This window comes from Prionailurus viverrinus, chromosome F2 (genome assembly GCF_022837055.1).
Source record: "Prionailurus viverrinus isolate Anna chromosome F2, UM_Priviv_1.0, whole genome shotgun sequence".
Classification (NCBI taxonomy): Eukaryota; Metazoa; Chordata; class Mammalia; order Carnivora; family Felidae; genus Prionailurus; species Prionailurus viverrinus.
In genome coordinates this window covers 72,538,632-72,563,386 of record NC_062578.1, presented here as the reverse complement: position 1 = coordinate 72,563,386, position 24,755 = coordinate 72,538,632, and the positions used below count along the sequence as shown (strand labels likewise).

General features: G+C 43.5%; 1 protein-coding gene across 5 annotated transcripts in view; it reads left to right on the top strand.

The window, feature by feature from the left end:
- ASAP1 (ArfGAP with SH3 domain, ankyrin repeat and PH domain 1) overlaps positions 1-24,755 on the top strand; it is a 347,294-nt gene that overhangs the window by 194,085 nt on the left and 128,454 nt on the right. For all 5 annotated transcript variants that reach the window (XM_047842304.1, XM_047842303.1, XM_047842305.1 and 2 more), the window contains one exon: positions 4,819-4,891. In XM_047842304.1, coding sequence (XP_047698260.1) covers positions 4,819-4,891 — 73 coding nt within the window. The remainder of the gene's footprint in view (positions 1-4,818; positions 4,892-24,755) is intronic.

Below are 24,755 nucleotides of genomic sequence, written 5' to 3'. Positions count from 1 at the left end.
AGTTCAGAGGACCGGACCTGTTAGGACCGTACATGAAGTAGCCGTAAAGAGTCTCCAGACCCGGGTTGGAAGTGCTTCCCTACGTTATAGACGCTGCTCTTTAGTAATGTAGCGAATGTGAGAAATTGCAAGATTTTGGGTAGGAAAGGGACTTTTCTATTGTTAGAGATCAGAATGTTCTCCTGGATTCCTTTATTTGTTAATCCATCCTCCCTCTTTCTCTCCCCCACACACGTACCCTTTTGAGTTGTTCAACCTCGGATGCGTACTTAGAAATGCAGGTACATATTTTAGCATTGGGAAATACAATAATTCTATAGTCCACTTATCTGCCACTCTTCTCTTAGCCTGTATTTAATTGTACGCATGTGACATTTGAAAGGATGTCACTGCACATGTTGCTTGTCTGGCAGTTGAGGGGATGGCACTTTGTAGCACGTTTAGACGTGTGCTGTTCTGGAGGGGAGCCCCGTCTGACGCAGTGACAGTGTCCTCTGCTCTTAAACACAGGGCCTGTAAAAACGCATTTTACTTGGCTTCTTTCTGCCAGTGGCCAAATGCTAGGGTGTAAAAAGAGAAGTGTTAACCCAGATTCAACTCTGACTGTAGCTGTCAAATGCGGATGTTATTAATAACCTTTAAAAGTACGTGCGTGAACTTTAAACCCTGTTAGTTTATAATAGACGAGTTGGTAAAACTTGAACATAAATTCTGAGACTTTTCCCGAGGAGGGGGAAATAAAAAGGAAGCAGATAGTTGGTCTTATAAAATGTTAGACTGGAATCTTCCACATCCGTGTGCTCACTTGGGCTCATTAACTCTCTAACTGTGGAAGCACATTAAAGCCCACTCATTAATTCCTCTTTGAGTAGACCCATCTTTTTGCAGTCATCACTCCCCAAAGCTGAACAGATACGTTCTTTTCTTCCAGAAGCAGGATTTTTGTTCCTTTCTCAAAACCAATTAGGAAATGGTTAGATCCAGGGGGAGCATGGACACACATTTGTGCTGCCGTGGATGGGTGGTGTGCTTGAAAAAGCCTAGGCTGGTTCTCTTACTTAATGTGCCACTTGGCAGGCAAACTGTTTATTTCTCTAAAACCCCAGGGTTTTTCATCTGGAAAAAAAAAAAAAAAAGATAGTAAGAATATAGACAAAAAATAAATGGCAGCTATTATTGGGATTATTTTTTAAATGTTTTTCCCACAAAAGCAGTTCATCAGAAGATAAACCCATTAGATTTTGTGTCTTAAATGCATGGTTATTTGTACTTATTTGCATTAGTTTCTTTCCCTGGAAGACTCTTAACATCCTGAATAGCTTGTAATTTCTTAACTCATTTGTCTCTGAAAACTGGCAGGTAGTTCCACTCCCACCCCCCTTAACATGAGGCTCTATTTTTATTTTATTTTTAAATTTAATTTAATTTCATTTTATTTTATTTTATTTTATTTTTGTTTAAAACAATTTTTAATATGAAATTTATTATCAAATTGGTTTCCATACAACACCCAGTGCTCATCCCAACAGGTGCCCTCCTCGATGCCCCTCACCCACTTTCCCTCCCTCCCACCCCCCAACAACCCTCAGTTTATTCTCAGTTTTTAAGGAGGCTCTATTTTTAAATTTTTTTTTTCAACGTTTATTTATTTTTGGGACAGAGAGAGACAGAGCATGAACAGGGGAGGGGCAGAGAGAGAGGGAGACACAGAATCGGAAACAGGCTCCAGGCTCCGAGCCATCAGCCCAGAGCCCGACGCGGGGCTCGAACTCCCGGACCGGGAGATCGTGACCTGGCTGAAGTCGGACGCTTAACCGACTGCGCCACCCAGGCGCCCCAAGGAGGCTCTATTTTTAGATGCAGTTCATCCCAGACATCACGGGAACGCGGAGCTGGGTGCTGTTGGGAGGTCAGGTTCTGTTGTGAGGACCTGAGCTCAGACTCCCGCTCCGCCGCCCAGGGCGAGTCAGACTTTCTGAGCCTCTGTGTTCCTCATCTATAAGACGAATTTGATAACAGTACTGCTTTCATGGGGTTTTGGTGAGAATGACATGAGGCGGTCCGTGGCAGCCTCAGCACCCTCTGTGCCACTCTAAGCACTTATTAAAATGTGAGTTCTCTTTCCTCTTTTCTCTACAGTACAAACCTCAACTCTGTGAAATAACTCAAACTTTGTCTCTTGTGAAACTGTCTAGTAAGACACTGTTTCCTTAAGTGTGGAGTGCAGTATCATGGTGTTACAGGAGATGGTTGCAGGTACAGAATAGATGAGCATTTTATCTTTTTTTTTTTTTAAGTTTATTTAGAGAGAGAGAGATGGGGAAGGGCAGAGAGAGAGGGAGAAGGAGAGAATCCCAAGAAGGCTCCATGCTACCAGAACAGAGCCCTGCGTGGGGCTCAGACTCACAAACCATGAGATCATGACCTGACCCCAAACCAAAAGTTGGACACTTAACCAACTGAGCATTTTATAGAGAGAGTCACAGTGATCTTTAAAAAGGGTATCTTCTGTTAATGGTGGGTGATCCTGATTTTCCACTTACTACACTTCTGGACAATGTAAAAGATGTGAATGGGCTTAAAGAAAAATATTAAATAGAAGTGCAGGTGGTAAATGGCTGTGACAAATGTGTGGAGGTGGAACATAAGCAATGGGCGTGGTGGAGGGTAGCGGTCAGACTTGGGGTCTGAAAACTCGGGGTTTTACCTCAGCGTCTCATTAGGTTTGAGATACAGTAGACGTTAGCGTGAGATGTGACTCCAGCCCCTTCTGGCTGTGTGACTTTGGACAACTTAATTAGTCTTTCCCTCTCCCTCCCTTTCTGCAAATACTTATTGAAGGCCTATTTCCTTATCTTAAAAACGTGGATGCTGCTTTCTGGGGGTTTTGTAAAGATGCAGTGCAAGGGGAGAAGATATTGGAAGCATATGTATCTTACCTACTTGGTACGTCCACAATACCAAGCTCATACCTGGTGTAGCAAGTGCTCAGTAAACTTGGGTTCTTGTGTTACCCAGGACTTGTGTTGCAAGTGGTAGAACCCCCACTTCAACCAGCTTGGGGCAAAAATATACTCAGTCTACAGGAAGGTTAGCAGTGACCTATGCCTTGGGTGCAGCTGGAAGCCAGGACTCTGATGCCACCGGGACCCTCTCCAGCTCCTGTGTCTGGTGCTCTGTGTGTGTCATCGGTCCATCTGTCTGTCCAGATTCCTCACAGATCAAGGAACAGAACCACCGGCGATCACCAGGCGCCCCTCCTCAGAAGGGATCTGCACACTGAGGTCCCTGTTTCCCAAGCCCAGAAATCCTGTGAGGGCCTGGGCCCAGCGCCGGTCAGGTACCCACCCTGCCAGCCACCGGGGTCCAGAGGACTGGAGCTGAACGGAAGGGGCAGCACCACTTGAGCCACAGGTTTAGAGTGACAGGAAAGACCGTCTTGCAGGCCAAGGGCATTATTACCTGCTGCCACTGCATTTACCCTTTTCATCTCTTTGTGCGACTTTCAGGGGTAGGAGTGTTTACCCTCTGTGGGCCTCGGTTTTCTCCTCTGAGGTTTTGAGGTTTAGATGATGTAATGGATGTGAGTATACATTTCATGGTCTTAAATTTTATGTGCCTAAGTTCATTATTATTGCTGTCACTGCTCGTGCCCTCCAGATTTTGACACACCATCCAGGGGCTCCCAGTCTCTGGATCGTTGACCCTCAGGGAAGCAGAGAGGAAGGTTTAAAGTTGTTTTAAGAAGTTAGGTCAGCATGCCATATACATTTCTATATTGAATACAACCCTTTTTAAATTTGATTTTGAATTGAAATACACATTATGAAAAGAGTATGCACGTCCTAAGTGCACAGTCTTCCCGAACAGAGCACAATTGAGTGTCCAGTCCCTGGATTAAAAATCAACAGTCAGTCCCCTAGAACCACCCCACCCCTGCAACTTGTAGCACAGGTAGATGATGATGTAGATGTGTTTATACACCATCTAAGAAATCATTTAAAAGCATTACCAGCATCATGGTAGCATTTTCCATGCTGTGCTTTTTTAGTAAGCAGAATTTTAAAATACAACTGGCCTTGCGTCATAAGTTTTTTCATTTTAAAAGGAATCCTCAGGGGCACCTGTGTGGCTCAGTCGGTTAAGCATGCGTCTTCGGCTCAGGTCATGATCTCACAGTTCGTGAGTTTGAGGCCCACATCAGGCTCTGTGCTGACAGCTCAGAGCCTGGAGCCTGCTTCACATTCTGTGTTTCCTTCTCTCTCTGCCCTTCCACCACTCATGCGTGCTCTCTCTCTCGCTCTCTCTCTCGCTCTCTCGCTCTCTGTCTCAAAAATAAACATTAAAAAAAAAAAGTTTAAAAGGAATCCTCAGGTCACTCTCATTACGCCCTTTGAAATGTTTTCTTCCTGGCTGAAATTCCCGTCAGGTGATAAAAATGTGTTTGGTTCTCTTGGATATGTGTCATTCACGTCTTATGCCTTTGTCCCTTCCCAGGTTGCACCTTCTTCCAGTGAAAACCAGTCTTCCCCTATCTTAAGTGGCTTGTAGTTTCTTTCCCGTGCAGAGCTTAGTGTGAAAACCGACTGACTCCCATGCTGTCAGCTTCCCCCAACACTGAGCTTTGTGGAACGACTCTTTTTATCCCCCAAACAGAACTCCTCAGATCATGGGTACTGCCGGTCTCTGAAATGGTTCCCTGTTCGTAAATATGTCCACTTGCTACCGCTGTGGCACCCCACAGGATGAATGTCATTACGAGTGAGTTTTAATTTGCCAAATTTTCCAACATCTTCTCCCCTCGTTTTTCTCTTTTAGGCTCTAGACCAAGATAGAACAGCCTTACAGAAAGTGAAGAAGTCTGTCAAAGCAATATATAATTCCGGTCAAGGTAAGTACTTTCCAAAGCAGACGGCGTGAATTATATATAACGTTTGCAGTTTTCTCTGTTATCTGTAAGATGTTACGTTTATAGAAGACCATACAAAAGAAAAAATAAGGTCGAAGAGGTTCCATTTTTCCCTTTTTTCTCTGTTTCTTCTCCATTTAAACCGGTTACTGTTTCCAAAATAAAAGAGTGAAAGAACATTAGTTGCAGTGGGTTTATAGACCCACTGGACATTTAAAACCTTAGCAGGTGTACAGGTAATTTAGCCACAGGTGACATGTGAGATAGGCAGCATCTGTTTGTGTAGCTGATCAGTTCGTAATTCAGGGGTCTCTGTTAAACACGTGAAGATTGTTCTTTCTGCAGCATACCTCTACGACATTCGGAAATCGGTGTGAGTGCCGGGGAAGGGGGCGAGGCTGAACTGAGACCTGACCAGATCTGCCAACCAGAGACTCTATTCTTGGCCTTGAAGTCAGACAGGTGCAGGTTTGCACCCTCACTCTGCCTCTCACTAGCAGTGTGACCTTAGGCTGGTTACTTCACGGTTTTGAACCTCCATCTTCTCTTTAAAGCAGAGATTGTGGTATTTTTGCAGGGTCGTCGAAGGGAGTTAATTAGCTAATATCTTTACCTCGGGGAAGTTCAGTAAATGCCATACATTCATATTTTATATAAATTTTATATTTTATTTATAGTCATACTCCTAATTGTCATAAAATTACGGAGTAGAAAGGAACATTGAAAAAGGAAAAACTCGACTGTCAGATGCTTTATGGGCCTCCTCTCATCAGAGCTGGGAATCGGTAGTCTCAACGAGCTGGAAATCTAATTGTCTCTTGTCTTCTTCAAAGCCCTTGGGCCTGATTGTTAACACATTCTGTATCCTGATTCCCTGACACCTCTCTAATTTCCTTATTTCCAACAAGACACAAACTTCTAATTAAGACAGATGAATAGAGAATTGTCTAGTTATATAGTGATGTTTTAACTGTTTAAATGTTTCAAATGTTTTAAATCTTGGCCTAAATTATATAACTTCTGCCTTAGCTTCATTCTGATTTACCCCCAAAATGTGGCAGCCCCTTTGTAGATATTCGCCCTCTGGGGGGAGGTGGACGGGGGGAATAACGAGGAGGTGGCCATGGGGAGCTTCTGAGGTGGTGGTAGTGTTCTCTTTCTTGATTTGGGGATGATTACGTAGCTCAGTTTATTTTTTGATAATTCTTCACATGCTACACTTAAGGCTTACATACTTTTTGCATGGATGCAGGTATGTTATGCATCAGTGAAAGTGTATGGAAAATGGATACACAGGTAGGTTTATTGAAGCATTGATTGTGATCATCCGGATTTGTGGTGGAAAAACCAAAAACAAATGGGGACTTAGGATATCTATTTCATAAAATACAGTTTTTGTGAGAAAGAAACTCAGGTAGCGTAGATCACTAACTGTCACTACTTGTTAAGTAAATGACTTAACTTCCATGGATCTTAAATTGCTTCACCATAAAATGAGAAAACAATCATCTAATTTGCAGAGCCTTGTATGGATAAAATGAGGTAATCTTTAAAGCCACCAAAAAACTTCCTGCACGTGGTAGGTGCATCGCACGTGGGGAAAACGACAAGCAGATCGGTGGCATGGGTTCCTTCTCTGGGTTAATTCAGTCTTCTACAAATAACACTGGGCCCGCCCGATTTCCTAAAGAGCTTAATGAGCCAGTATCCGCCTCAGGAACCAAGTGTCAGTTCTCCGTAATGTTATGGTTTATGCTTGAGGCTCCCAGCTTGTGAGCCACCGGAGACCTCCGATTTGCAACGGAGCATTGCTACCATATTTGCTCGGCTGGGGGCTCCACGTAACTCCTTTTCTCCCCAGTGTCCTTGCTCAAGACGCGTTCCCTCTGTGTGCCACGGTGACCACAATCACATCCTTCAGCAGCTCACACAAGGGCTCTTTTTCTTGGTAGGGATGTGCTTCATCTTGTTCTTGAAAGGGCTTCCTTGGTCACAGCTGACCTGGGTATGGCGGGAGGGAGAGGCTGTCCGTGCATATGTGTAAGGTAGAGAGTTCAAGGAATATGTGCAGTCTGACTGCCACTTCCTCCAGGAGATTGTTCTCGCCTTTTGAATGGGGACCTCAGCGTTCTGAGTGTGACCGCTCCTACCCCTCGCTGGGTGAGGGATTCCCCTGCGTACTTTGCCTTATGTCTCTACCATCTAATAGAGTAGCTTCTAGTCACATAATGGCCTTTTAAATTTAAGTTCATTAAAATCAAATAAGATTTAAAATTCAGGTCCTCCGGGCTCAGTAGCCACATTGTGAGTGCTCCATAGCCACAGTGTGACTGACAGCTATGGTATTGGACAGGGCAGACCCGGGACATTTCCATCATCACAGGAGATCGGTTTGCAGCGGGAGGAGAACATACACCCCATCGTATTGTAACTGTTGATCGGTCTTTCTGGCATTGGACTAGCGAGTGTCAACCCTGACTTTTTTTTTTTTAACTTGTTTTATTTTTTATTTTTTTTAATTTACATCTGAGTTAGTTAGCATCTAGTGCAACAATGATTTCGGGAGTAGATTCCTTAGTGCCCCTTCCCCATTTAGCCCATCCCCCCACCCACAACCCCTCCAGTAACCCTCAGCTTATTCTCCATATTTATGAGTCTCTTCTCTTTTGTCCCCCTCCCTGTGTTTATATTATTTTTGTTTCCCTTCCCTCATGTTCATCTGTTTTGTCTCTTAAAGTCCTCATATGAGTGAAGTCATATGATTTTTGTCTTTCTCTGACTAATTTCACTGAGCATAATACCCTCCAGTTCCATCCACGTAGTTACAAATGACAAGATTTCATTCTTTCTGATTGCCGAGTAATACTCCATTGTATGTATGTATATGTGTGTACATATGTATGTGTGTGTATACACACACACACACGCACACACACACACATTTATATACCACATGTTCTTTACCCATTCATCCATCGATGGATATTTGGGCTCTTTCCATACTTTGGCTATTGTTGATAGTGCTGCTATAAACATGGGGGTGCATGTGTCCCTTCGAAACAGCACACCCGTATCCCGTGGATAAATGCCTAGTAGTGCAATTGCTGGGTCGTAGGGTAGTTCTATTTTTAGTTTTTTGCGGAACCTCCATACTGTTTTCCAGAGTGGCTGCACCAGCTTATATTCCCATCAACCCTGACTTTTCATTAGAATCACCCAAAGAGCACTTAAAACACAAACACAGGGGTCCCTTGGGTCTACACACCAAGAGCTGTTCTAGAGGAAGGCCCAGGTATTGGGATCATAATAAAATCACTTCCCAGACGATGTGCAGCTAAAACGCAGAGCTTCTGCACTAGCCCATGAACTGCCTGAGGAGGGTTGGTGCTATGTCTTTTATCTTCATATTTTATGTGTTTGTCACCAAATACCGTTTGTTCAACAAACATTTATTGAACACCTGTTCCATGATACCATTCTGGGGGGTGAGTATATTAGACAAATTGGACAGAATCTCTGCCTTCATGAATTGTACAGTTCAGTGGGAGAGATACCAGAAAGTACTTATAATTTAGAAACTGGAAAGCTTACAAAGAGGGACCTGATATAGTCTGACAGGTTGCTAAGGGGAACACCTCTCGGAGGAGGTGACATTCAAGGGGGTTGATGCGTACGAAGCTAAGCTGAACAAGCCTCTGAGGTAGGCCTACCATTATCCCCATTAGATCCCATTTTATAGGTGGTGAGGCTGAAGCTTCAAGAGCCAGACTATCTTCTGCAAGGGGCCACACCTAACAGTAATGGAACAAGGGTCTAGCTGATTCCAGCTTTGTTGTGTACGGCCACCCTGTACCGTCTTCTACCTGACCTGTGGTTAGAGGTTCAGCACATGGGGAATGAATTGCTACATGTTGGCTAGATACGTCCCTGAGAAGCTTGCCATGAACGACTGTTAAGTGTTTAATCATGACTGTTCACAAATGACTCGATGAAATAGAACCTCCCAGCAGTGTAAATCCTGGGGTGACTTCGGTAGTTCCTGGAGAGGGGCCCCGGTAGCAGTTATCATGCCCGTGGCTCGGATGTGTGGGGATAAAAACTCAGACCTCACAGACTGCTGGGACCTGATAGGGTTGCCACCATCACCAATGAGCATAGTACACTCGGGTTTCTGGTCAGCTTGTGTGGGCAGCGCTGTGACATTTAATTCTTAAAAAATAGCTAGATGAGTAAAACAGCGGTGTTGCAGATCTTTCCATGATACATGCCCAGTGGAATCCGGGCTATTCCCATCCGAGGGCTTTTGGCCTCATCCAAAGAAGCCACAGAGGCTGAACCCTGGTATCTGGTTCCCAATGTGTTTTCATCATTTTCTTGTTTTCTCACAGTGCTTAAGTGACATGAGACCCATCTGATGTTCTTTAAAGTTTTACAAAGCATTTCTGTATTTCTGGTTTGAGATGACCAGCCACCCTCACCCCCACCCCCACCTCCCCCACCAGACTGTGTGGAAGATGCTGAATATCTTGGAGGTGGTCTTGCATTTACAATGTAGTTATTATGTTTACGCAGAACCTTTATCAGTATTAATTGGAACACAGTATAATAAAAACAGAAATTTTATTGGAAAAACAAGTTATCTCCCCAAAAGCCTTTAGTTTGAAAATGGCTTTGGGGATTTGTCTCTTTCTCTTACTGTCCCTGCTGCATATGAGGCCATTTCAGGAAAAAAAAAAAAACAAAAAAAAACTGAATTCTGTGAACTGCTTGGATCAGGGGAGAATTTTCTAAGCTATTTAACTTTCCTGTATTGTTCCTAAGTTTTGAAGTGTTGACATTATTAATCTGTGAAGAATATTGTCATTTAGAAAGTTTGCCTTGGTGTGTGTGTCCCCCCCGCCCCCCACCTCTCCTGTCTCCTAATGTATGTTTAAAATAGCTAGTAGTTTCTTGAACAGTAGAGGTTTTAAAATATGTTGCAGGGGCACCTGGGTGGCTCAGTCCGTCAAGCGTCCGACTTCGGCTCGGGTCATGATCTCGCAGTTCGTGGGTTTGAGCCCCGCGTCAGGCTCTGTGCTAACAGCTCGGAGCCTGGAGCCTGCTTCGGATTCTGTGTCTCCCTCTCTCTCTGCCCATCCCCCACTTGCTGCGCACACACACACTCTCTCTCTTACTCTCTCAGAAATATTAAATGAATAAACTTAAAAAAAAATGTTGCAATTCTTGACAGTTTTTCCTTCCAAAGATAGAGCCTAATTCGCTTCCCTGGTATGTGTGCCAGACTTACAGCTCTTTTCTAATGAATAGAATGTGATGGAAGTGATACCATGTGATTTCCTAGGCCAGTTCATAAAAGAGCTAGCTTCCGTCTGGGTCTCCCCACCGGCTCCACGTTTGCCTTGGAGGAAGCCAGCCACCCTCTTGTGAGGCCACTGGAGTGACTCTGCCAGCCCCGGGCAGGCCTTCACTTGCCTGCTGACACGTCGCCTCAATCTTGGTACAAGCCCCTGGGTCAGGGCAGTAGACGTTGGACTGGCCTTCATGAGACTTCTGCCCTTGCAAACGTGGGTTTAGGCGTGCAAATCCTAGGCTCAGTGGAAGTCAGTGTGTGTCTCTTGAGAAAGACGAGCTCACTGCTCATCAGTGCTGTTAAAAAAGCAAACTGAAATATACTGTACTTTCGTAAAAATGGAAGGAGGCTGTGATTCCTAGTAAGCATGGGTGTGCCTGGCTTGTCGTTCCGTCAGTGACTTTGTTGGGTTGAATTTGTTCATCTTTTTGAATCAGACGTATTATTACACATGAGTATACTTTTCCTTGGAAGTAAAGACCCCAGAATATTCCTTCTCCTAGTTCTTCTTCTATGATAAATTTTTTTTCACAAATCCAAATGTGGATTTTATTATTAAATAGTGGCTTCCTTAAAATTCATGCCAAGATATATTTGGAATACGTTTTAGCTTATTAGTAACACATTGTGCCCCCTAGAAATATATAGCATTGTTAGTCTGAAAGTTGGGACTCTTAAATTCTTTAATTTTAGCAAATAAAAAAATGACAGTGGTATGGAATTCAATTACAAGCATATGATATGGAAGCCTTATTTCCAGTGTATGGCTACGTTGTCATAAACAGTTCCATACTTGAGGGGAAAAAGGCAGTTTTCTCCCTTTTCAGTGTAGAATTATGTAGTGAGTAGTTTTATAGGAACATTTGTGTTTTCTAACGCAAAATTAATGTGTGATGTTCGCCCCAGATTTTCATTTTGTTAATTTATCTATTTTAAGAAATAGCTCAAAGCGTATGATGAAATCTAAGATTTTAAAGGTAAAGTGCTAAATTCATCAATGGATAGGAAGTGGATAGCAAGTTCATTTTAGCTTTTTTTAGCTAACATTTTGTCAAAGGTACAATGCAGAGTGAATCTAGAATTGATAATTAAGTTTGGTGTCTTACCATTGTGTCATATAATGGTATTTTTAATCCTGGAGTGTTTCTTCAGTGTGAAGAAGTTTCCTAACTGGAATAGGTAAGAGATGAAATGGATTAGAATTTTAATAGAAACGTACGGAATCATAAAATGTCAAAAGGTATACAGTAAACTTACTAGTAAAGAAGTAATTTTAAGCCCCCAGAAGTAGAAGCCTTTAGACTGAAACTGTAAATACCTTTTGGTAGTGATTTAAGGCAAGTCTAAACAAATTACTTCCGGCCTGCAAGGCATTTTGTATTTGTGTGGGTCCGTTATTACTCCTTAAAAGGTGAAAACAAATTGAAATAATTAGTTCCTTCAAAAGGGTCAAGGAAGGAAGCTTTTTCCTAAAGGAGGCACACTTATCCAGGAAAGTAGTACTCCTCAAAGTATGTAGGGATAAAACTGGGGAAATTTTTAAACTGCATTTAGAAAATTGAAGTTTCTTTCCAGAATAATCTCAGAATTCCAGGCTCTTTAAGAAGGTCCAACTTTCATATTCAAGCTGTTGCCTGAAATATTCTGTTACTTGAAATCAGAGGCAGGGGGCGTGGGGCATGGAGGGCAGGTGCACACACTTCCTTCATTTTGCTGTCCTGGAAGGAGTGCTCTTAAAATGAGGTAGTTTTTGGGGCGCCTGGGTGGCGCAGTCGGTTAAGCGTCCGACTTCAGCCAGGTCACGATCTCGCGGTCCGTGAGTTCGAGCTCCGCGTCGGGCTCTGGGCTGATGGCTCGGAGCCTGGAGCTGGAGCCTGTTTCCGATTCTGTGTCTCCCTCTCTCTCTGCCCCTCCCCCGTTCATGCTCTGTCTCTCTCTGTCCCCCAAAAAATAAATAAACGTTGAAAAAAAAAAATGAGGTAGTTTTTTATGATATATACGCTCATATTATGGGAGCGTTCTTCATGAGAAATTAAGTCATTTTAAATAAAACTGGGAGTGCTCGGGGCCCCTGGGCGGTTCAGTCGGTTAAGCGTCTGACTTCAGCTCAGGTCATGATCTCACAGTTCATGAGTTCAAGCCCCGCGTCGGGCTCTGCGCTGACAGCTCAGAGCCTGGAGCCCACTTCAGAGTCTGTGTCTCCCTCTCTCTCTACCCCGCCCCCACTCACACTCTGTCTGTCTCTGTCTCTCAAAAAACGAATAAAATGTTAAAAATTAAAAAAAAACAACAAAAAACTGGGAGTGTTCATTCCCAACGAGTGCTTCAGATTTTTTTAAAGCCTCAAGCTGAATAACAAAAATACTGTTAAAGGTAAATATAAAAACATATTCTTACCTTAATAGTCGAATTTTGTAGAATTAAGAAATTATAGCTGACGTTTGTTGCCAGATGCCTTATTATATAGATTTATGATGTTTCTTAATTGTCTCACCTGTCCTATTTGCAAGACATTATTATCCCCACTTTGGGATGAAATCACCTAGTTTGAATTACTTACACAGCTAGTAAGTTTACATTTAAACCTGGTTTAAATCATTTACACAGCTAGTAAGTAGCTACGAGATTTGAACCGTAGGTCTTTGGTAAGTGACTGCCGCCGTGGGCTGGGGCAGTGAGGACTCCCAGGAGTGCCTCACCTGTGCAGGGGGACAGGCCAGTAAAACAGGCGGTCGTCCTAGAGCACGAAGGTACTAGATGGGTCCCTCAAAAAGAGGAGCAGCTTCTTTCACTTTAAATGCAACCTGGACCTGGCACTGACTCACCACAGTCTTGTCTTTCTCCACCCCTCACTGCCGGCGCTAGGGCCTCTGTAATTGGCATCACTTAGGAACGACTAGGGAGGCTCGCAAACCAGCGTGTTCTCTGCCATAGACGAAACTGCTTCCCGCACCCCCTTAGTGACTTATTCTCGAATGGGTCACATGGATGTGGGGTCAGATGCTGAGTCAGCCCCTGACTGGTTTGTCAGAGAATGCTTCGAGCAGTTTTTTCTTCATTTCTGGAAATGGAAAAATAGTATTTCAACCTCATCGGCCGGGTTCTGAAGCATCACACAGGTCATGCAGGTCCCTGACAATGGTGACCACGATGATGACTTCATCCTCCTCAGCTTGAGGCTCTGAAATAGTAGGGGGAGTCCAAACAAAATCTGTCCTCTTCCATCCACCACCGCACGGATGTATCCAAGCTGCTTAGCTCTACCCCCATTCCCTCCCCCCCCACAAGCTTCGGTTTCTTCCTTTCTAAAATGGGACCATAATGGCTACTTTGTTGCACACGTTGGAAAGAACATATTAAAAATATTTAATATGATACTAGAATATATTAATCCGTGGTAGTTACAATTACAGTCAGCTCCAAAAATTTAATCAATGCTGGAAAAATTTTAGCCAGTATTGTTTCAAATTATTTATTCTTATATTCTGTCTCTTTCTTTCTTAGACTCAGGTTACTTTTGTGTTAGACCGCTTAATGTTCTCCCACAGGTCACTGAGATTTTATTTTCAATCTTTATATTCCTTGTGCTTCGGTTTAGATAATTTCTACTTTCCTGGCTTCAAGTTTATGGCTCATTTCTTCTGCAGTGTCAGTCTGCTGTTAGTCTCATCCAGCTAATTCTTATTTCAGATACCATATTTTTCTAGTTCTTGGATTTCTGTGTGGCCTTTTTTTTTTTTTGTAGAATTTCTGTCTTTCCTAGAGTTCTGTTATCTCTTCACCCATTTATCCATCTTTTCCTATAGATTCTTGACCTTACTTGTAATATTTATTTTGAACTTGTGTCCTAAATCCAGCATCTAACTTGTCTGTGGTTCCATTTCTTTTGACTGTTTGTTTTTTTTTTTTCTCTCTCTCTCTCTTGGTGTTTTGCTACTTTTTTCTGTTTCCTTGTGTGTCTAATAATTTCTGTTTGCATGCTAGACATTTGAATTGTATGATGTAGAGACTCTGGGTTCTTTTATCTTCTATGAAATGTGTGGTATTTTATTCTAGTACCTGATTAGATTTCTGGTGATGACCATCACCTTGATCTTACGGTAAGTTTATCTTAGTTTTGCTTATAGTCCCAGGATATAGCCCTTAGTCCTGCAACATGGCCCATACTCTCATGGCACCGTCCATCCAGGCTTTCAGCCCAGAGTGTTTACTAAGCCCTGGCTGACTTTGTGGGATTTGAATTCCAAACTCTTTCCGTAGCAATGGGAAGTTGCTGGAATCTGCTTAACTCTTTAGATACTGTTTTCTGCTAGGCTTTTCGAAGCATTTGCAGTTCTGGGCAACCGGGGGTTGAATTTGAGGGCTTCCCTTTCTGGGACTTCTTCTTTTCTTGGATTTTCCCCCTCAATTGCCAGCTGCTGAAGCAATCTCAAACTCTGACCTCTGACACCTCAGCTGAGTAAAATGCCACTTTGTACTTGAGTTCAGTTCTCCTTGCCCAACATGGACTAAAGCCTGCCTTTAGGAGAAAAGCCAGTTAAATATGGTCTTCTCTGGCATGGTTCTCTTCCTTAAAGGGTAATACCCCTTCTTTTTCTTCCTGCTTTTGCGTGCTTTCCAATGGTTTCTAGTGGTTGTTTTTGTATTTTGTCCATCATTCATAATTGTTATAGGCAGGAGCATTAGTCTGGTACAAGTTATTCCATCAAATTATCAACTGCCGATGCAGATAGATCTTTATAAAAAATAATGTATGAGTAATTCATTTATTAAGCATTGATTGAACATACAACATTCAGGGATTGACAGAACACTTGACTCGCAGAGAGGTGTTTTGGCATAGTTGGACTCAACAATACGCAGCAGTGTGTGAAAGTGACTTAGAGAGAGGTATGTCTTCAGCTCGGGTTCGTGGATCACAGATACCTAAGCACAGAAAATAGGCGCTCTGTTTATTCAGTCAAAACTATTTACGAAGCACAGGAGAGGCAAGTAGGTGATTAAATGCTAGGATAAGCAGTGATCGTCTGTACTCTTGGACTTCCAGTTTATTGTAAACTCAGTGTTTTCACCTCGTAGTCTCACTCTGAAGTTCGGTCTTAAAGTCTGCATGTAAGGGAAGTAACCCATGGAGTCAGAATAACCCTTGAAAATCCTTATATGGCCAATAAAGTACACTTAAAATTCTACCTCGGTGTTTTTACAAAGATTGGCATTCCTTTAGGAGTGTGGTATTGAAAACGCACACACTCACCCTCCACACACAGCCTTTGGGCCCGTCACCCGCAGCTCAGGGAGAGGCTCCCCCTGCGAACACTGACCCTCCTGCCCACGGACACATACTCGTCATTGACTGGGAAGGGGGGGGGTGCCCAGTGCTGTTCACATGGTTTTTGCTCTCTCTCTCTCTCTCTCTCGTTCTTCCAAATCGACTAAGTTGAGGAGTCTCCTAAATTAAAGGCACGGATGTGTCCTACTGTGATTTTCGGTCCTTGTCAGCTAATCCTTTTTACCGTTCGCGTAAAGATTCAGCTTAGTGACTGCCGAGTTTTCTTTACGGACCACCTTTCTGCCTTGAGCAGACCCTCCTTGGCGATTACGGCCAAGATTCTGTGGTCACTCCAGATCTTGCTGCCTCTTATTCCAAGTTGCATTTTGACCACGTTCTTGGATGGTTTATGCCTCATCAAACGAGGGTTATGTTTTCCTGTATAATGATGTTGCAATTAAACTATAGCAAGAGTCTGGAGGAATGCCAGGGTCTCTGGTTTTATTTCTGTGTGTGGTATTCCTGCTAGGGTCGCTTCCATTCTGCCTCTCTCACACAGGCTTCCCTGGCCACGTGGAGTATCCTGTGAGGCAAACCCACCTCAGCTCTTCACAGGAGGCCCCGGCTTCAGGCAGCCATGCTCCGTGATAAACCCTACAAAGCAGTCATGCATGTGTTGAATTCCATTTGTGGTTTGGACATGCACAGGAATTTTAAAGTGTCTCTGTGTAGGACGGGAGGGACTCTCCAGCCGAGTCTTTAGCCAGGAAGATAACTACTTATCGATTTTTCTGACGCCTGCTTAGGTATGGAAATCAAGCAAGTTGCTATCGATTCTGAAGTGTTTTTCATAAATAATCAGTGCCGTAAGACGGAGTGATTGGGGGTTGATGGAGGATGACTTTGCACAGCCAGTTTGTCACCTGCATGCAGACAACAGGATATTCTCCGATCTTCCATGTCCCTGATAATTGATCAAACGTCACACTTTTTCTTTATGGGGAATCGCAGGGGGTTTCCAGTGCATTCTGGAAAACCTGGGGCTGGTTGTTGTTGTTGTTAATGGCATTTTCTGTTTGTTTTTCTCATTGGAAAAGTATAATATATATTAACATATTTGCAAAGGAAAATTGAGATAAAAGAAGAAAATACTAATCAGCCGTATTTCTTTTTTAAACGTGTGTGTGTGTGTGTGTGTGTGTGTGCGCGCGCACATATATTCTGAACCACAGATAGCACACTTAAGTGGCACCTGGCACATTTGTGTGCTGCGTGGCCCTTGTCATCTTCCTTGTCCACGCTCTGGGTGATGCCTTTTCCAGGAGCCCTGGAGTGGAGAGACGTGTATTGCTGTAGCGTTTGGGGGTGTTCTGTGCTGCCTGCACAGTGAGGAGTGGGGGGATCCCTTCTGGAAGAGCATTGGCTCCCAGACCTGAACGCTGGGGTGTGATCTCTGTTCTGGCTATAAGTAGCAGAGTAGTTCTTAGCAAGTCCATCCATTTCTGAAGACCTCAGTTTTCTTCTCTGTGAAACCGAGATGATACCTACCTTGTCTATTGATGAAATAGTGGTGATGAAAGGACACGAAGCTTCTTTTGCAACCTAAAAGACACCATGTATACCCTATGGGGGGGTCACGGGGTCCAAAAAAGAATGCCATTCTCCACCCAAAACCAAACAGGTCAGCTTGCACGTTTGATCTCTTCTGTACACGTGCTGTTGTTCTCCCTCAGACTCATTGGACTCTGCACCTGTTGAGGGCAAGAAGGTTTTAGATTCAGCTGACTCTCCTCTGTGATCCTTAACATTCTGGGGTCATCAATCCCTTTATAATATGAGAACAGACCTTCTCTGAATTAAAAAAAATTTTTTTTTTGAAGGCAGAATTTTTCAGTCAATTTTAGGGGTTTTTGCAAGCCGTGGAATTGAGACCAGAACCGTTGATGGTTATAAGTAGTAACATTGTATGTAGAATATGCATCTAACATATACTGTATTAACACATAAGGAAATGGTTAAGTAAATAAATATTAGAAATTTAGGTTTTAAAATGTTTTACCATGGGGCACCTGGGTGGCTCACTTAGTTAAGCATCCGACTTCGGCTCAGGTCATGATCTCACGGTTCATGGGTTCTAGCCCCTCATCGGGCTCTGTGCTGACAGCTCAGAGCCTGGAGCCTGCTTCGGAGTCTGTGTCCCCCTCTCTCTCTGCCCGCCCCCCCCCCCGACCCCACACCCTGTCTTTCATAAATAAATAAATAAATAAATAAATAAATAAATAAATAAATAAATAAATGTAGGTTAAAATAAAATAATAAAATTTTTCATGAAAAGTATAGATGGTCACAAATCGTCTGGAGAGTACCAGTTTAAAGAGCAGCTGCCCAGCCAGGTCCTATCCTAGCCTACTTCATCTACCAGGACAAGATCCCAGTGAGGCTTTGGTTTATCTCTAGTCATGTTACACATAATTTTTAAACCAAGAAGCTGAAGCTCAGAAGGACTAAGGCTGTAAACCGAATGACCTACATAACCTTTGTATCCCACTGTAGGTACTTAATGAAAGTTTGTGAATTAATAGAAACATGTGGGGCCATATTTATACATTACACCTGTTTATAAGAAAGCTTGGCTCCCTCGGAGGGTGGGCAGTTGACTAGAAGGCTGGAATAGAAGAGGAATACTTGTCTCCTTCCTAGCTTTTCTTAGGGGGCAGATCTCAAAGCATGAACATTACCCAGAAGAGCCGACAGCAAATCCAAGCGTGATGTGGATTTTATCTGGCAGTTAGGAGGCCAACGTGATGGAGCCAGAAGAGAGGGCATTGCTGCTTCTGATGCTCAAATGCCGTTTAAATGCCGAGTAATAGCCTTGTGGAACTCTGCAGGCATCTTGTCTTGGGGCTCTGTTAGTTAATGGATTTGTCAGTTGCTGCGGAAATGGGAGTCTGCATGCTAAGTTTCCAGATAACACCCTTGGGGCCGGAGCAGATTCTTGTAGAGGCTTGGCTAGAATTTTGAAAGAACAAATCCAAATTCAAAATGACCTTGAAAAATCAGAGGAATGAGTCATCCCAAGTGGCATGGAGAAAGGCAATTAAAAAAAAAATGTATGCAAACCATTCTGCCTTTAACCATGTTGCCTTGGACCTTAACCTTAGTGAGTGGTGGTGGGAACAGATGAGGAAACTGAGGCCCAGGGAAGTGAAATAACTTGTTCACAATCAATTTAAATGTGTCTAAATAGTGGAGGTTGTATCTAAGGCAATACAGAGTTTGGACTCTGAGCCCAAACTCCCTCACCCCCCCACCAATATAGTGTCTGTAAAATTAAAACAGGTTGTTTTCATGGGGCACCTGGGAGGCTCAGTCCGTTAAGCATCTGACTCTTGATTTCGACTCAGGTCATGATCTCATGGTTCGTGGGTTCGAGGCCTGCATTGGGCTCTGCGCTAACAGCACAGAACCTGCTTGGGGTTCTCTCTCTCTCTCTCTCTCTCTCTCTCTCTCTCTCTCTACCCCCCTCTCCACTCCTCCCCTGCTCACATGCACGGTCCTTCTCTCTCTCAAAAATAAATAAACTTAAAAACAAAACAGGTTGTTTTCAGGGTCACAGGTTGAATGGTAACTGGTTGTATGGATCAGCGTGACAAAAAGAGCCGGGCCCCACTCTGACACTGAACAGGAGTGGAGGGCAGTGCTTTTGAAACTTTAACCTGCCTAGACGGTGAGCTCTGGAGAGACTGGGGGCCCCTTGGTGGTCTCTGTATCTCTGCCCACTCAAGCAGACACCAGCTTCTTTACCCCCGGGTACTTTAAGGTGCCTTGATGGGATGCTGTGCCTGTTTCCCCGGGTCTACCAGTAATCAGCTGTTCATTCTTCAGGGTGTTAGGCAGTTGTCCTCGCTTGGGAACTCAGTGGCTACATCCAAGTTTTGTCCGTGTGTTCATTTATTTATCAGATACAGCGTGGGTGCCTATGAGAGGCTGTGTTAAATAAGCAATATATTTTCATACAGAGGAAAGAAAATAAAAACCATCGATGATGGATTAAGTATTTAAGTATTCAAAAGAGAATAAAACTAAACCAAATATTAGAAGGCTTAGGAACTTTAACTCTAGGACTTTTCTTCACCCTACATGAACAGATACATTGGATTGAATTCAAGCTTTCAATGTGTTGTTGTTTTTTTAATACAAACTGTTAGGAGGTTTGGGAATATAAGATAGGAAACTCAAAGGATTTCTGGGTGAAGATTGGTATGTTTGATGACACGAAATGTAAAAAGTTCTGTGCGGCAAAGGACACCGTAAACCAAATGAGGAGACAAACGGGAGGGAATTCCAGCAACACATATTACAAAAGCTTGCCGTCCCTTAGGCAAAAACTCTTCTCACAGACTGCTAGGGAGAAGGCAAGCTGTGGAAAACAACAGGCAGAAAAGGAAATGTGAATGGACAATAAAATACAAGAAGATACTCGGGCTTACTGTCACCCACTTTTTCACATCCCTGTGGTATGAATTAAAAAAGTGCAGCAACATCTGTGCGCTAGTGAAGTTCTAGAGAAATCCCTCTTACATTTGTGCGGCTGTTGGGTCTGTGCATTGTTACCACCGGCCTCTTGGGAAACGTAGTGTTATTTAAACTTTGAAGTGTGCACCCCATTCCCCATCAGTTCTGCTTTTGTGACTGCATCTTTTAAAGTGACAGCATGTAAGAACTTGTGGATAAGGATATTTATGGCACCATTGGTTTTCCAGTAGCAAACACTGGAAGTCCCTCAGGCGGATAGTTCTCCAAAGCATAGTGGTGTTTGTTAAGGAATATAATCACAGTTAAAATGATTAATTAGATTTCGTTGTATTCGGTTTCTTGATCCTTATTCAGTAGGAAAAAAGTAAGCCATGTAGTCTTGATTTTAATATGCCATTTGGTTTTTTAAAAATGAGAAAAAGGGAGAAGACCCCCTATTGTATGTGTGTTTGTGTATTTTTTAAGCATAGAGGAAGCTTTGCTGAGATTATTAACATACCACATTATTTTCAACGTTTTTTATTTATTTTGGGGACAGAGAGAGACAGAGCATGAACGGGGGAGGGGCAGAGAGAGAGGGAGACACAGAATCGGAAACAGGCTCCAGGCTCCGAGCCATCAGCCCAGAGCCCGACGCGGGGCTCGAACTCACGGACCGCGAGATCGTGACCTGGCTGAAGTCACGCCAGGCGTGACTGAAGTGGCGCTTAACCGACTGCGCCACCCAGGCGCCCCTACATACCACATTATTAAGTCTGCTTATTTCGAGGAGATGGGATTGGAGAAGGGGAAAGGAAATGATCATTTGTATCTTTATATATCTCTGTAGAAGTGTATGAATTATTTTTGTAATTTTAAAAACAAATGGAATTAAAATTTTTAAAGGGTGATTAGTGCTACAGAGTATGTATAGGATGGTGTAAAAGAATTTATCACTTCCCCCTCTCTGCCAGCACTATAATTTATGACATGGCTTTATTATTACAGTTATAGCTCATTGTATTTTATATGCCTGGCACGTGGCCAATACTAAGTATTTTCCGAAGGAAGGAGAAAAGACTTGCTCCGGGAGACTTCACTACATACGTTGAGCATTTTACCAAGCTGGTCGAGTGCTGGGGACTGGGTGAACAACTGCAGATCAGGTAAAGCTGGCAGCTGGGACGTCGCAAGAGGCTGAGGAGGGAGTGAATGACAGGCTCGCCTGGGAGGTTACACTTACATTTGATCTCGCAAGAGGCAGGTTGAGGCCCAGAACTGTGAGGGGCACTGGGGAACTTCGGCCGGGCTGTGTGGCTGCAGTGGAATGATGCCTGCCTCCGAGCTGTGCTCCAGATACCTCTGAGCTCTCGAAGATGAGATGATAAACACAGTGGCACTGGACTCGTGGCAGAGAAGATAACTTCCATAGAGACACAGGAAGAGAAGCGAGGCTCTCAAGAAGGAGAGTGTGGGAAGTTAAGGAAGGGAGACTCAGTCTGGGGCCAGGGATGGTTCCTCCCATATCTTAAAGACCCACCGTAGGCCAGACCCCAGAGGAGACGCACTGGAGGCGTTTCCCATCCTGTCCGCATCGTGATCCCATCGAGGTATTACTGTGGTTAAGGAAGCACAGTCTAAGGTGATTATATGGATTGTCTTAGATCCACAGCTGGTAAATGGAAGACCTAGGGTTTGGTCCACAGTTGTCTTGTGTATCGTGGACCCTCCAAAAAATACCACGATATTTAGATTGTACCCAATTCTCCATTAACATCAGAGCTTCAGCCTTCGGTCTCAGGGTGAATGAAAGCAATAAAAGTAAAGATATTTTTAGAGGCTTGCCATGTACTTTATAGATCCTACATCTGTCACATTTCACGTATGAAAGCTGAGACCCAGAAAAGTACCTTTTCCAAGGTCACGGATGGGTCAGCCTGGACAGAGGGAGATTCAAACCCAGGGAGACACAAACCACTTATGCCTCTGTCCCTCCGTCAGATGATGCCTCGGTAAACATTAGGCTGTGCTTGGTCAAGGTTGGGGGAGCTTTTGAGGATGGATCTGTTATGAATGCTTTCAAGGCCTTTACTCATTAAATAGAAATAATCCTTCGTGGTTTTATAATGTTCACTGCTGTTGGCTGCAGTTTTCCCCAAAGAGCTTTCACATTAATTATGACATCTTTACCTCTTAGCATTCAACCTCAAGGAGTATGCTGGGTATAGGTATTATCAGACCTGTTTTAAGTTTACTTATTTATTTTGAGAGAGAGAAAAGAGCATGCAGGGTAGGAACAGAGAAAGAGGGAGAGAGACTTCCAAGCAGGCTCTGTGCTGACATGGTTTAGAGTACAACGCAGGGCTTGAACCCACAAATCGTGAGATCGTAACCTGAGCCAAAATCAAGAGTTGGATGCTGAACCTACTGAGCCCCCCAGGCGCCCCTATCAGACCTGTTTTATAGGTGAAATAAAGGCCCCTGAGAGCCTTAGTCACCTGACCAGGGTCACCTGGTAGAGCCTGGAGCTAAGGACCTAGATTTTCAGATCCCTCAGTCAGTCACTTGACATCTGGCTCAAAAATAGCAGACGTCTGGAGTTCCAGCATTTAACCAAGCATAATGGGTAAGAACACAGGCTCTGCAGCCCATGCCTGTCATCACCATGCAGCTGGGTGACCTTGGGCAACCTGTTTAACTCTGAACCAGTCTCTGCATCTGGAAAATGGGGATAATAAGTGCATGTCATTGTGAGCATTGAGTGAAGTAATGCAGGACAAAAGCACAGCTCCTGGCCCATTAAGTGATCAAAAGTTTAACCACAATTAATTATAATTGTAACTAATAATTATTAACGATTATAATCAGTCATTGTTACATTTATTGCATCTTTGTCATTATTACAGGACAGGAGGTCTGTCTTACCCTGTTTTTCTTGGTGTTTATCATTAAGCCTTTCATGTATTAGATTCCAAATAGATATTTGTAGCACGCATCATGGCAGCCTTGACTGTCTTTCCTGAGTTTGTCAGTGGAAAAGGGTGGGTTTGGAATCAGATGAGGCTAGGTTCCAATGTGGATTCCCCAGTGAGTTTCACTGTCTTATCTATAAAACACTGCCTTGAAGAAGTTTTAGGATATTCACCGTTCTGGATCTCGCCACACGGTTGGTGCTTATAAGCTGCAGCTATAGTTACAGCGACAGAGCGTCAAAGGTTGGGTTGACAGGCCAGTTGGGAAGTTTTGTGAGTTTCCCAGTTTGGTAAGGCAAACATCCCTTAGAGAAAGGCATGTTTAATAATTGCTGTGGTTCTGAAAATTTTGAGGACGGCCTCACTGGAGAAATGTACATGACATTTCAAAGGAATATTGAATTTGGGGGCGCCTGGGTGGCTCAGTCGGCTAAGCGTCCGACTTCAGCTCTCAGGTCATGATCTCATGGTTTATGAGTTCGAACCTATTAGGCTCTGTGCCGACAGCTCAGAGCCTGGAGCCTGCTTCCGATTCTGTGTCTCCGTCTCTCTCTGCCCCTCTGCAGCTCGCTCGCTCTCTCTCTCTCTCTCTCTCTCTCTCAAAAATAAATAAACATTTAAAAATATTTTTAAAAAAAGAGACTATTGAATTTTAATGTATTCTCAAGGCACTTGTAACTGCCAGCCCCAGGAACATATACTCTGAGAGCTGTCATGGACTTCAGAGTATAGTTGGAGCCTCTGTCCCCCTGGCCAGAGGACGAAAGATGGACGCCACTGCACTGGACTCCGAGGAACAGCCTGGTGCCGTCATCCATCATTGCTGTCCTCGCCATAAACATTTATCAACCTTATCATGTACCATGCACTTGGCATGCAGTAACTCACTCTCCATAATACCGCTGTGCGGCAAATACCATTATCACCCCCATTTTAGAGCTGAGAAGATGAGACTTAGGAAGGTGAGTTACTCGACCAGAACACCACACGGGGTTGGTGACTGACCTGGAATTTGATCGTAGATCTGTCTCACTTGAGGATATGGGGGAGAGTCTCCGCTCTGAGATCAAAAAAGCCTAAGATTAAATTCCCTTGTTTATCAGCTGTATGACCTTGGGCACGTTTTTGCATCTCAAAAGTGAGGATGATAACGATAATTCTTCTCTTCCAGTCTTGTTAATACGTTGATACAAGTGAATTCAGTAATGTGCATGAAGTGCTTAGTGCAGTGACAGGCATATGCTGAATACTCGACACACTACTGTTACCTGTGTTATTACTAGAATAGTAAATCACTACTTAGGTACTACTGTGGGGCTTACATGTCAGAATGTATGTAAAGGCCCTTTCGAGCTGCATGGAACATATTAGGTGATCTGTATATGTTAGTCATCTCCCCAAAGAAATGCCAGCAGTTGAAATCTTGACTAAGTGGCCCTCTCTGGTTCAGCTGGTAAAATTATTTTATTTTCTTCTTTTTCCAGAACTGAAGGGAGTCACCTGGCTCTTAGAATTATCTTACATTTTGTGACAATACCGTGAATACCAGAAATCCCCTGTAGATATTTGAAAAGCATGAATCTCTCCATAATGGCTGGATTGAATTTCTCTCTTTCCTTGTTCTTTTCTTTTATTTGGTCTCCATCCTCACTTCCTTTCCCCAGCACTCACTTTACCAGCTTCCCGAAAGTCTGCTGGCACTTAACGTAGTTTACCCTGCTTTCTGAAAGGTCCTGGTCA